Genomic DNA, 14,175 nt, shown 5'->3' with positions numbered 1-14,175 from the left:
CTGTGTGGTCGTGGTATTGCACCGGGCGAGCCGGCCCATTCGTGCGAAGATGTTAAAGCGGGCTCTACCACTGTTGATGTGTTGGAAATCTCGGAATTTGTTACCTTATCTAACAGTGACGTCATTTTTAAGCTATCTAAGCCTCTAACAATCAGTGGTGGGACAAGCCCTATGTCTCGCTTTGACTCCTATGACCTTGGAGGTGCGGGCATTACTCGATTTTTAGAAGTGCAACTAAACAGTTAAATTGGCAAAACAATCGACAATCGCACGATAATAATAGGTACAAAATTTACCCATCAGGATGATCTTTCCATGAGAAATATTGCTCTTCGTGCGTCACTCCAGACCTGAACTGACGTCTGCATTTCTGACTGTGAACGAAATATATATTGTTATTTTACATATTATAGAAGAAAAACTTAAATACTAATAATCTCATAGGTGGATAGATGGAAGAGAGTAAAAAATAACAATAATATAGGTTTAAGATCTGTAACTCAATAATGTAAAAAACTAAGAAAATACTAGTCTCAAAGATCATAATAGTTGTTTTGTCAAACAAAAAGAAGGTGGTTTTTACCATATTAATATGAACTTACTCGATTTCCTTATAGATGGCGCAAGATATGAACTGCCTGTTCTTAAAGACGCTCGTGTAAAGGAAGGGGCCATAGCATTTGTTCGAGTTCTCCTTGACAAGGCAGGCGGAGATGACGCCGATAACAATAGCGTTAGAACCTGTGCCGTAGACCAAGGGACCGCCGTGATCGTTCTGGAAAATTTTAAATTAGTCAATAATGACATTTGCATTATTTTATACAAAATAAGCTATTTAAAGTATTACCAAAAAGATATGGTACAACATGTATACATGTACACATGTATACAACATATTGAAATTTAATCTTCATAGAAAACATCATCAGGTTACTATACATCCCCACTGAGGGGCTTGAAGTCTGCCCTAACTGAGGGATGTCTATACGCTACGTCTATACGTACTAATACGATATGTCTATACGTCTAGCACGCTGGCACACTGCGGGTTGGTTGACTTCACACATCTCATCATCTTTCTCCTTATCCTACTCCCGTAGTGGCGCAGCAGGTTTTTGTCCTCCACATAACTCTATCATACGTCATCTCAGTCATCACTCCCTTTTTGATCATGTCACCTTTTACGCAATCCATCCATATCTTTCTATGTCAACGTCTAGCGATGTACCCTTCCACACTTGTTGACTCTACACATATCTTTGAATTTCACCGCCATTTTCAGGTTACATCACGATGTTTTCTTTCATTCATAAAAATTGATATCATTAACCAATACATTTAAAGCCATTTACAAGCAATAGACTTTAAGAAGACTATTTCGTCGATTGACTATCAAATATTCATATTTATTAAAATCGTGTCTTACCTCACAAAATCCACCTTCGAGTCTACCATTCGCAAAACCTCTCCTGTCCACAGGATCATTGCTTAAAGTCTCGTTGTGCATAGCGGAGTGCATTGTGAAATTAGCTGGGACTTTGCCGGTTCTTAAATTAATATCTTTACGTCTCATATCTTCCTCTGAATAATCAATGTCTTCGCAGTCGACGTACTTTTCCTAAAGAGTAGAAATTAAATACACTTTCTTATGTTAGCATTAGAAACGTTTCTGATTGTATATGAATACAATCAGAAATGGGTATGAACCCACACTACTTCATGGAACCCTTTCTTAGAGAGTCGGATCTGGATGAAATTTAGGCTAGAGACAACTAGATTACTCTCCGAGCAGCATAACAGCCATTCCAGCTTTTTTATAACTTGTGCTTACATCTTAAAATTATTAAGAGGGGGCACACACCTTTGACTAAACTATCTCACAACTGTTATGCGATTGCTGATTGTCGATTGTTTCGCAGCCAATTCAACTATTTAGTTGCACAACTAAATATGTAGTAATGTGCGTACTTCTAGTAATACTACGTAATGTGCGTAGCTCATAAGAATCAAAGCGCGACTAAAGAGTTGTGCGATAGTTTAGTTGAAGATGTGCGCGCTCTAAAACTTACATTACACATCTCAGACATAGACTGTCCGATATCCTTGGTGCATATCATGTAGTTTTCTATGATGTTGTGATAACGCGCGCCCCAACGGCGCTTGCATCTCGCCTTTGATATTATCTCAACATTAGCTTCTAGAAGTGTCTGCTGATTGTAAGTTCTGCGGTTCACCCACTGTAAAACAGTAAATATATTAAAAATCAATTTTACACTACATTTAAACGTTTCTATTTGTGGAAGGAAGGATTCTGGTTTAAAAAATATAGAAAACAAGTATCTTACGTCATTGTATTTCGAAGTTGTCCCCCAGCCAGCGATCTGACCGAAGAGACCAGGATTCTCCATGGCATGGCTCTGGTTGTTGAAGCTGATGGGTCTCGGCGTGAATTCGCAGCCGCGAACTCGCCTCGTAAAGTCAAAACCTTCCTCTATCTTGACGATCGCTATGTCATTATTCATCCATCTAATATTGTCGTTCTCGTGGCCATCGAATACATAATCTGAGAACAAAACACATATATAGTTTATTCAAACGTGTTAGCACACTCTCGAAGGTTTATTATATTTGAATACTTCGCTTACTTTTCGGTATACATTTCCACGTTGCCTTTTTAGCACCATTTTTAATACAAGAACTGCTGAATCTATCGTCATCTTCCGAGTACCTGAAAAACGTATACAACTAAAATGCCCGGTCTACTCTCGGTCAGTACAGTTGGTCAGTAGCGTTCAATAACTGGTCTGGCAATCAACTGGCATAGTGTGAACTAAACGGCGCCAGTGAATGCAAACAATTTATGATTGGCTCTTGCAACTATCCGTGTCAAGTGTGAACCGGGCATATTTGTCTTCGGGAAGGTCAACTGTTTCAAGCGCGCCTGAAACGGTCACAGATTACCTATATCTTTCCGAGCTACCGACAAAAGAGTTTGATAATTGTATTTGCCAGTGTCCAGCAACAAGCTTTATTTATACTTATCACTATTATTATTTAGTAATATTCTAAAGAGGAAAGATTTGTGTTTTTGTATGTATTAATATAACTCAAAAACTGCTGGGTTGATTTTAAAAATTCTTACACCGTTAGAAAGGCAATTTATCTGTTAGTATCATACGCTATTTTTTTTATTTTTTTTTTTAATTTTACACAGATGAAGTTGCTAGCAACAGCAACAATATATTTCGTTTTTCAGTTACCTATACGTTCCTGATACAACGTAAAAGTGTTGGGCGTCTTGAATACACGCAGCTGATGTCAGGATATATTCCTCATGGAGTATAACGCCACCGCACAGCCAATTACGATAGTTTGCTAGTTTCTTGTTGCTTCGAGGCATCTTTAGATATACCTAAAGTTATAGAACGTATTAATTAGTAAGAGCTTGCGCACATCTGAAACTGAACTATCGCACAACTGTTTAGTCGCGCTTTGATTCCTACGACCTTATATGGAGGTGCGCACACTACTCGATTTTTAGTTGTGCAACTAAACAGTTGAGTGGGCTGCGAAACAATCGACAATCGCACAGCAGATGTGCGTTTTTTTAGTCAAAAGTGTACCAGCACTCTTATCTGTCAACACTAGTCTTATCATGCTTTGAAAGATCTAAACATGGTGCTAAAATAATCTATAACCTGCTTAAATTTGTTTTTTTTAAATAAAAAGAAGTTATCCACTACTATGTAGGTATGATAGCATTCCTTAAAGAAAATGTATTCTATGATACTCATCTTTAAAAGTTACTGAATTATGAGTTCTTGCATTTCATTGTAGTCATATCTTTCCTGTCTTCAGTATATGTTTCTATCTAAGTATTATATTAATGAATAAGTTATAAACTAACCATATAAGGCTTTCCATCTGTAACTTCTGTCCCTTGAATAATTCGTCGTGTGTTATTTAAAATATGTTCTACTTTTTCTGGTAATTTCGTTGCCGTTTCTATACATTCAACACTTACAACTGAAAGAAATAAATTTAATTATTAATTTTTAACATACATTTATTAAATTTAATATAGATAATTATGTTCTTTACCTAATATTAAAACAATAAAAGAATTTAAAATATAAAAAATCATTTTTCTTTTTCCTACATTCACGATGTTTTTATTAACAAATCTGATTAGAAATCAAATAATAATTGGTAATTTTTCGCCATGAACCTGACTTAACTAACGCGTGACTTTTTATTAGTTTTGCTGTCGCACTCAGAGTGGAAAAGTCTTCCTTAGTAGGATGTCTCTTAAAAATAAATTAACAACAGAAATTTAACTGTCAGTCCGAAAGTTAGCTTATTATCTTTTAGGCAGTAGCTTTTAACGATTTTATGTAAGATTACGACTTGATTGGTAATTAACTGGTTAGAATTTTTTATAGTTTAGGTAAATATTACTATTACTATTGCCTTCCACGTCAATAGAGGTACTAAATTGAGTCTGTAATTGGCATTTGGACTTAACATACACGTGAAAAGGATAGTAGGACATTCAACAATTATAAAAATAATGTTTTTACAAAAGTATATTTTTACAATACGATACGTATATTATCTAAACAAATAGGTAGAAAATTTTTATTTCTTTCCTCTATCATTAAAGACAAATATTTTTTTACGTGCCAGTTATACTAAAGGGCTGTTCCACCAAATTGTAAATTGTTTAATAACAATCCATGTGTTGGAAATATCGGATTTTGTCGCTTATCTGATAGTGATTTCATTTTTAAGCTATCTGAGCCTCTATCAGCCGATGTTGGGACAGTCCCTAAGTATTTTAAAACATTTAGCAACTATCCATAGCCGGTTTTAAGGAATCAAGGCACAGTTTCTTTTAAATAATATAAACCGTAAATATGAACAATTTTATTTCAAAAACATACTTAGTATTTAACAAATTTATTGCTATGATCAGCCATCGATTACGTAAGACTTTTATTATAACTTTCTCTTGATGTTTTTTCACTTTTCCGCCGCATTGGAAATGTCTTTGTCTCATAACTGATAAGAAAAAAATATTACAAAATACTTAAATTGCAATAATAATATATTTTGTGCCACCTTTTAGTAGAGTAAAAGTTTTAGATGTGACATAAAATATAAGAGTTATCAACTCTACTTTGTCAAAAACATTTTTTTCAAACTCTGAATTGGGGAAATTGTTACTCGTATCCATCTCTCAGAATAAGAAGTTTTTGAATACGAATGATTTAATTGTTTATTTAAGAATAGCTGTTCCCGTGCGACTTCATCCGCATAAAATTATGAAAATTTTATTTTATTGTTTACATTTGTCAAATTATTAATAGCAAATGTCAAAATGACATGACGATGACAAACCATGGCAACCTTGCTTCCTTGATGTTGACAGCAATTTATGGTCTCTTTCCCACATTAGGGTTTTTATCCAAAATATTTACCCCCTAAGTTTAATGGCGTGAAAACATATAGTCTAAAGCGTGACTTAAGTGTAGGGCTTTTTATTAAAAAAGGAATTATTCAAAAATATGCTGTAATTGCTGACATCTTAGGCAACAAAGAAGTGTGTATTTACGCTTTATTATAATAGTATAGATAATATTTTTAAGAATCCTACCTTTCGTTCGGCTCTAATTCTTCATCTTCCCAATTTAAGTCAATCTCAATAAAAGTGTCATCGGTTCTGAATACTTTGCAGTTAACGCTGGAATAGGAAATTATCTCAATTTGCATACAAATGATAGCTACAAAAAGATAATATACTAAGAGCCTGTCTCACTAAATTGTAAATTGTCTGATAACAATCCAACGTGAAAAATCCCCTTATCTGACAGTAGCGTTATTTTTAAGCTATTAGCCAGTGGTGGGACAGGCCCTTAATAATAAATCCATCAAAGTAAAAACTCATGGCAACTAAATTGTTACTGACAAAATGTATTTGCTAATTTAAAAAAAACATCTCTAATTTAATTAAGCTTATTTGAAAGGTTTAAAGTAGAGATTCAAAAAGTATATAGAGGAGGCATCGACACTTCATTTGAAAAAATTTTCACATAATATTAGTGGCGGTCTATCATATTTTATTTTATAACAAAAGATAATTTTGTAAAACGAGATGGCACTAAACTTGACAACTATAGTACCTTTCAGAGAAAGCACCGGTGAAAAAGTTCAATGCCTTGTCTACATATTTTATGTCTTTGGTTCAAAGATAGATCAAGTGTCACGACAATCTATTTGTAAATTTTCCAATTTACTTGGGATCCTTGAAGAGGGCGCAGTTAATAAGTTTCCTGTTTTTATAGACGCTGGTGTAGAGGAAGGGGCCGTAGCATTTGTTGGTAGCCTCCTTGACGAGGCAGGCGGAGATGACGCCGATAACGACAGTGTCGTGACCACTACCGTACACCAGAGGTCCACCGTGATCATTCTAACGAAGAAAGACCTACGTTAGTCTTTTCATGAGGAGAGTAAAGAATACAATTGGGATGATATTTATAGTGGCTGATTTGTCATGAATGTCTACAAGAACTAGAAAATCAGCTCATCATCATCCACTTGCCCTTATCCCTTACGGAGGGTCGACACAGTATGTGCTGCTCTTCCATACATCTCTATCAGCCGTCATATCTGAATCCACTCCTTTCTTAAGCATATCCTCTTTCACACAATCCATCCATACTTTCTTCGGTCTTAACTAGAAAATCGGCTAACTAATATTTTCTATACATTTTATTTTACATTTAAATCAAGATAATCATAATGTTTAAAAGCATGCACATATATAACTAAACTATCGCACAACTGTTTAGTTTGGTTTTGATTCCTATGAGTTTATTTGGAGGTTCGCTCACTACTCGATGTTTATTTGTGCAACTAAACAGTTGAATTGGCTGCAAAACAATTGACAGTGGCACGACAGTTGTGCGATAGTTTAGTCAAAGGTGTGCGCCCGCTCTAAAGATAGCAAATCCTAAATATGAAATTGCATAATAGGATTTATCGATTTAAAACTAAACCAGATTGTATATCTTACTAACTTTGAGTGCGGCAGTAACATTTTTACCAATATTAAGAACTAGCTTTCGCCCGCGACTCCGTCCGCGTAGAATTAAGAAATACAAAAGCCTATGTGTTTTTCCAGACTATCCTCTACGTCTATACCAAATTTCATCGTGATCCGTTCAGCCGTTTAGGCTACAAAATCTAACAAATATCCATTCATCTATCCATCCATCAATCCATCTAAACTTTCACATTTATAATATTAGTATGAAGTATGATTACCTCACAGAAACCACCGCTCCAAGAATTTACCCGTTTTCTTCCATTATAATCGTGAAATGCTGAATGTACCAAGCTCTCACTTGCCATGTCTCTACGTTTGCCGCCATATTCCCCAGAGTACATAATATCAGTGCAATCAACGTATTTATCCTGAAAATTAATATGAAAATTTTATGAGAAAACGTGACTGTAATATTTTAACTAGATTTGTAATTTTTATTTATTATTCCAAAGCGTTAAAAAAGAAAGTAAATTAAATATTTTGAAGATAATAAAAGAACATCAAAATGTAATTCACCTTCAATATTGAAACCAAAACTTTGTAAGTACGCCTTTAATTTTTGACCGACTTCCCAAAAGAAGGAGGTACTCAATTCGTCGATTTTTTTTTATTTTTTTTATGTATCTTACGGCATAACTCCGCCACTAGGGGACTGATTTTGATAAATTTTTTTTATCCGAAAGGTAATGCTTGCAGGTGGGTCCCATTTTTTTGTTTTATTTTTGGAGTCTAAGACTACGACGTAGTTAAATAGTTTATTTTCGGTCGATTGTTTCGCAGCCAATACAACTGATTAGTTGCACAACTAAATATTGGGCGCACCTCCATATAACTGTTTTGCGATAGTTTATTCAAAGGCGTGCTCTTACGTAAAATTGTCACAGGTTAGTCTAACACAGAGGTAACAAACTTATATTAAAATGATACATACGTCACACATTTCGCTGAGCTGTGCGGTAATATCCTGCGTACAAATCATGTAGTTCTCAATGATGTTGTGATAGCGCGGGCCCCAGCGACTCTTGCAGACAGCTTTGGATATCAAGATCACATTGGTTTCCAACAGCGCTTGTTTGGTACTGCCGCTTCGAGCGTTTATCCACTGTTATTAAAATTAGTATTGTGAGGCACGTATTGTCTTATTTGAACGAAACAATACTGTTTAAAATACATATAGAGTAACTACTATTCTTTTGCATGTGTGTTTAAAAGCATTGAAAACAATTTCAACGGTTATCTTACTGATATTATAAAACGAGAGTGTAGATGGATGGTTGTTTGTTTGAGTTAGTAGCCTAAACAGCTGAACGGATTTCGATGAAATTCTGCATAGATGTAGAGGATAGTCTGGAACAACACAGGCTACTTCCTTTTTTTTATAAATTCACACATTATAATTTCAATCAAGCAACGGAACGTGAATCTAATTTCAAATACAAGATTTAATCCAAATAAACAGAGAAATTAAAGTATTGACTACTCTTAAAAATGAAAGATAGAGTTGAAGACAATTTAATTTAAATCATTGTACTAATTTGTAGGCTAGATGCAAACTCGATAATGCGATGCAAAATAAAAATATTGCATAATTTATTTTACGTTAACAAGAAGTTAATGTTACGATTCTCGAAGCAAGATTGCCGTTTGTTTCATTATCATAGAAAAAACAGAGACAAAAAGAATAGAATTTACATACATCGCTATACTTATCTGTGCTCCCCCATCCAGCAACAGAAGCGATGTTACCAGCACTTTCGTAATGTTCACTACGATTGTTATACGCGATTGGTGCGGGTATGAAATCACAACCACGCATCCGACGGTCGAAATCAAATTCATCTTCAACTTTCACGATTGCCAGGTCATTGTTCATCCAACGAACATTATCGTTCTCGTGACCGTCGAATATGTAATCTAGAAACAAATACATAAATGAAAGTTAAAAGTAACCTCATTAGAATTAGATGATAAGAGCGGGTGCTTTGCCTAAACTATTGGATAATTGCTGTGCGTTTGTCGATTGTTTCGCTGTACTTCAACTGTTTAGATTCACAACTAAAAATCGAGTATCCCTTCGCTCTTATAGTTGTGTTGGAGTATGTTGCGTTGTAGTTAAATTGGAGGATTGATGGATGAAAATATTAGTTAATTCTTACTTCTAGGTATGCATTTCCATACTGCTCTTTTCGCACCGTTTTTGAAACACGCATTGGTGTACTCCTCTTCACCTTCATAAAAGCTGTAACGGAAAATACACCTAATTACTATAACAATAAAGTCTATTATATATTTAACTATGAGAGAGAGACTAAGGAGAAATCAAAATATATCGAAAAACATGATGTATTGATCGATTTCCAGATCGAATCGCAACTTGCTTCGATCAGCAAAACTCTCAGAGGAGACCAAATAATAGGACCTTAGGTATGGTTCAATATAAACTGGTTTATCCTCACGTAAACGTTCCAGAGACGACATAGAAATGCTTGACATCCTCAATGCAGGCTGCAGAGGTCAGGATATACTGTTCGTGTATGATCACACCGCCGCACAGCCAGCGACGGTAGTCTCCCTGCTTCGGATATTTCTTCGGAAGCTTGAGATACACCTAGAACAAAGATATTTAACTTACATTTTTATATATAACTTTATAGATTTACTCACTAATAACGTAGCATTTTAATGGTAAAAGACATTTTGAAATCGCTGCAGAGATTTTTGAGTTATTTCAATACATACAAAAGTACAAATTGTTCCTCTTTATAATAGTATAGACTAGCTGTTGCTCGGGAGTTCGCCCGCGGTAAACGACAAAAATAGTAAAAACATAGCCTACGATACTCAGTGATTGAGCTTTTTAATGGTGCAAGAATTTTTAAAATCGGTCCAGTAGTTTTTGAGTTATTTCAATACATTAAAAATACAAATCTTTATAACATTAGTATAGACGTAGATGGACTTCACATTTTTAATAAAGGCTCATGTCTATATTTATATAGACATAGTATAGACGTAGATAGAAATACGTAGATAAAAATCTGAAGTCTATCTACGTCGATACTTTATATTTAAAAAAAATAGTATAAAAGAAATACCATATACGGCCTATTCTCCCGCACTTCCCTTCCGTCTAGAATTCTTCTAGTCGTATTTAAATGTTCTAATAAATCAATTCTGCCTGTGTTCTTCAATAGTTCCTTTATTTTAATAGTTTTTGTTGTACCCTCAATTAATTTCGAACCTGAAAACAAAATTTAATTATCCCTCTTCACAGTTTAAATGGAAAATATTAAGACTAGCTGTTACCTGTGACTCCGTTCATACGAAATTAAGAAAAAAACTCATTTAGTAAGCCTATGCTTCTGTTCTTCCATATTCTACACCTATACTGAATTTCCTAGATTCATACAACCGTTCTGGAATTACGTGTTAACAATCCTTTACTCTATGATAAAAAAAAACAATAGTATACTTACCTAATAAAATATAAATTATGTAAAAAAACAAGTCACTTGACATTATAAAAAATAAACATTTCATTATGGAATTTGTCCCACGTGCTATTCTAATTAAAACAATAAAATAACTCAATTTCACGGTTAAATTATTAGTAATTCTAATAGTAAAGTGATTTAAACACAACCTTAAAATAATGGAAACAATACATTTGTGTATAACAATGAAATCGATAACGAATAAGCAAAGAAAGCAAAAATGACCCTAAATTACGTCGTGCGATTTTGAACTAAACTATTCAACTACGTCGTACTCTTTGACTCCAAAAATCAAGCAAAAAAATGGGACCCTCCTGCAAGCATTACCTTTCAGATAAAAAAGGAATTATCAAAATTGGTCCACTAGCGGCGGAGTTATGCCGTAACACACATAAAAAAACACAGACGACTTGAGCACCTCCTTCTTCTGGGAAGTCGGTCAAAAATCACATTTAGGAGGCTCCTCTGAAGTACTTTGGCCCTCTCATACTTCTGTTAAAAAAAGAGACGGCATTTTTTGTAGGTGTTGCAGTAATAGGAACACTCAATATTCAATCACAATGAGTACACTATAACGTATTACGAAATATGTAATTGAATAAGGTAATTAACCTTATTCAATTACATTGTGAATTGATTTTATTTGTAATTTTCTTTGCGTTAACGCAACATAAGTTACTTAATCTAAACCTTTATAGATTATTTTAGTGTGACAAACTAGCAAGCCTGAGGATTTCGTCAAAACAGCGAAAGACTTCAAACTACATCTACATTTTATTTCGTTTTACTGTTCAGAGTTATACTTACGAGTAAGTTACTATAAAAATGAATTAAACGGACATTTTTATGTAATATATATTTTTAATTAAGAAACTCTTTATCACTAAGATTTTCTGTGCTTTCGTTTGTGTCTCTTCTATATTTCGGCACAAGCTCAGATTTTGCAGGCCTGAAATAATTAAAAAATATAAAAATTGACATTTAACAGATATAGTACACTCAAAGTAAAAATTAAGTAGTACACTTTTTAGAATATAAAATCTGTATTATAAAAAAATGTTAAAACAAAACTTTATGATCTTCCTTTTAGGATTTATTTTAGTATTTTATTATTTATTTTACTTTAAAGTATACTTCATATAAGTGTTAATACAATCTATTTTTTAATGATACACACCCATCAGGATGTCCAATCCACGAATACGTCGTTTCGATCATTTTCGTGTTTGTGGCTCTGAATACGTAACTCCGACAAACAGGGCTGAATATAAAAATACTATTATTACACTTCAATACATTTTTATAATAAAAACATAAATTCGCGGATACCATTACCCTAGACCCTAATTGTCAGTCATATCAAACTAGAAAATTCGTGAAATATTTTAAACCTCACATGGTTACTTAGGCCCTGTCCCACCACTGTCTGATAGAGGCTCAGATAGCTTCAAAATAGTATGTCTGTCAGATAAGGGAATAACCCTATATTTCCACCATTTTACACGTTAGATTCCTATCAGACAATTTACAATTTGGTGGGACAGGGGCTTAAGTTTTTTATTTAATTATTAATATTTTTTTGTCTAAAATCTCCATCTAACAACCAAAAAAAATGATCAAAATAATTGCGATGAAATCAAAAGCAAGGGACATTTGTACCCAGTAAATTTGCACGATAGTGTACAATATAATACTTACGAGACTTCCTTGTCGACTGCGCAAGTAATCATGAGGTGGTTGTTAAAGACGCTGGTGTAGAGGAAGGGGCCATAGCACTTGCGGGTGAGGTTGGTAGTGAGACAGGCGGAGATGATGCCGATCACTGTCGCGCTGTTGCCGTGGCCCACCACCAGCGGCCCTCCATGGTCGTTCTAACATAGACATAGAAAAACTTACGAAACAGATCTAACTATATTTACTATATATATATATAGCAATATAATAAAGCGTAAACACACACTTCTTTGTTGCCTAAGATGTCAGCAATTACAGCATATTGTTAAATAATTCTTTTTTTTTTAAAAGGCCCTACACTTTAGGCACACTTTTGGCTTTCACGCTATTAAACTTAGGCGGTAAATATTTTGGATACAAATATCCATATTTGTATCCAAAATATTTACCTAATGTGGGAAAGAGACCATAAGTAGCTGCCAACATCAAAAAAGTAAGATTGCCAAGGTTTGTCATGTCATGTCATTTTGACATATGCTATTGATAATTTGACAAATGTAAACAATAAAATAATTTTTTCATAATTTCATGCGGATGAAGCCGCACGGGAACAGCTAGTAAATATAATAAAGAGTAAACACACACTACTTTGTGGCGTAAGATGTCTGCAATAACATCATATTTTTGAATAATTCTTTCTTTAATAAAAAGCCCTACACTTACGTCACGCTTTAGGCTACGTATTTTCATAATTTATTCTTTAATAAAAACTTACGTCACGTTTTAGGCTACATATTATCACGCTATTAAACTTAAGGAGTAAATCAATTGGATAAAAACTCTAATGTGGGAAAAGAACCATAAGTTACAAGCTGCCGACATCAAGGAAGTAAGATGCCGTAACTTAAACTCACCCGACTTTAACTCAAAAACTACTGGGCAAATTTCGAAAATTCTTCACCATTAGAAAGCTACGTTCTCACTGAGTAACATAGGCTGGGAGTAGTCGCAAACAGCAGCTACTGTTTTATATTAAACAAGCCAATTGTAAGTACAATTTCTATTTTGGTTTAATTTAGTCCCTTAGTCCGGTTTAAAGTAAGATTTCACCTTCAGTATGTTTATCTCGTACGGCAGTTAATTACCTCACAGAACCCTCCTGTAGATAACTTAGCCCTCCTGTGTCCTGTAGGGTCGGAGTGCGCCGCGTTGTGAACATCGCCTTCTGCTTGCTGGTCTGATCTTCTGATGCCGTAGTCTTCCTGCGAGTCCACCAGTTCCTTGCATTTTACTTTATTCTGAAATTATAGACGAGCATGTTAAAAAACATTAAAGAAAATGAGTTGCTGCTACTGATAATTTAAAATCTTACTAATATTATAAACGCCAAAGTTTAGACGCATGGATGTTTGTTAGAATTGTAGTCTAAACTCCTGGACGGATCTTGATTTCGGCTTAGTTGTAAAACAAAGTCTAGAAGAACACATAGGCTACATACTTGTGTTTTTTTTTAATTCCACGCGGATGTAGTCGCATACAAAAGCTGATAATAAATACATTTTCGAATGACAGTTCTGCAATTTACTAGTTGTTGCTCGCGACTTCGTCTACGTGAAATAAAAGAAATAGTAAAAAAAATAGCTTATGATACTCAGCGGTAGCTTTTTTAATGATGGAAGAATTTTTAAAATCTCCCCAGTAGTTAATGAGTTATTTCAATACATATAAAATACAAATCTTTCCTCTTTATAACAGTATAGATTTGTTATTCTTTGATGGCCACGTTTACATAGGTAATAATAATAATAATAATAATAATAATAATAATAATAAACATTTAATCAGCTCAAAAACACATTGCAACATATTAAATACACTTGAACACAAAATACAAACGAG

General features: G+C 34.2%; 3 protein-coding genes across 3 annotated transcripts in view; all 3 read right to left on the bottom strand.

Moving 5' to 3' along the window:
- The window catches only part of LOC106106105, an 8,498-nt gene extending 3,262 nt beyond the window's left edge, over positions 1–5,236 (bottom strand). Inside the window, exons 1-9 of the mRNA XM_013286634.1 lie at positions 5,227–5,236; positions 3,908–4,026; positions 3,261–3,412; positions 2,646–2,728; positions 2,346–2,563; positions 2,070–2,237; positions 1,427–1,618; positions 603–775; positions 297–374 (exon numbers count right to left, since the gene is read on the bottom strand). Coding sequence (XP_013142088.1) covers positions 297–374; positions 603–775; positions 1,427–1,618; positions 2,070–2,237; positions 2,346–2,563; positions 2,646–2,728; positions 3,261–3,412; positions 3,908–4,026; positions 5,227–5,236 — 1,193 coding nt within the window. The remainder of the gene's footprint in view (positions 1–296; positions 375–602; positions 776–1,426; positions 1,619–2,069; positions 2,238–2,345; positions 2,564–2,645; positions 2,729–3,260; positions 3,413–3,907; positions 4,027–5,226) is intronic.
- A 416-nt stretch (positions 5,237–5,652) lies between these two features.
- LOC106106104 lies at positions 5,653–10,430 on the bottom strand. The gene is made up of 9 exons (XM_013286633.1): positions 10,415–10,430; positions 10,204–10,349; positions 9,565–9,716; positions 9,265–9,347; positions 8,805–9,022; positions 8,040–8,210; positions 7,327–7,476; positions 6,297–6,469; positions 5,653–5,743 (listed from the first exon to the last, which is right to left on the bottom strand). The coding sequence occupies exons 1-9, from the start codon at positions 10,428–10,430 to the stop codon at positions 5,653–5,655; spliced, it is 1,200 nt and encodes a 399-aa protein (XP_013142087.1).
- Positions 10,431–11,463: 1,033 nt separating this feature from the next.
- Positions 11,464–14,175, bottom strand: part of LOC106106103 — a 7,992-nt gene continuing 5,280 nt past the window's right edge. The window contains exons 7-10 of the mRNA XM_013286632.1: positions 13,422–13,574; positions 12,301–12,473; positions 11,780–11,863; positions 11,464–11,551 (exon numbers count right to left, since the gene is read on the bottom strand). Coding sequence (XP_013142086.1) covers positions 11,464–11,551; positions 11,780–11,863; positions 12,301–12,473; positions 13,422–13,574 — 498 coding nt within the window. The remainder of the gene's footprint in view (positions 11,552–11,779; positions 11,864–12,300; positions 12,474–13,421; positions 13,575–14,175) is intronic.

The sequence above is a fragment of the Papilio polytes genome, unplaced genomic scaffold (assembly GCF_000836215.1).
Source record: "Papilio polytes unplaced genomic scaffold, Ppol_1.0 DF822400.1, whole genome shotgun sequence".
Classification (NCBI taxonomy): domain Eukaryota; kingdom Metazoa; phylum Arthropoda; class Insecta; order Lepidoptera; family Papilionidae; genus Papilio; species Papilio polytes.
This window is presented reverse-complemented; position numbering and strand designations above follow the sequence as displayed.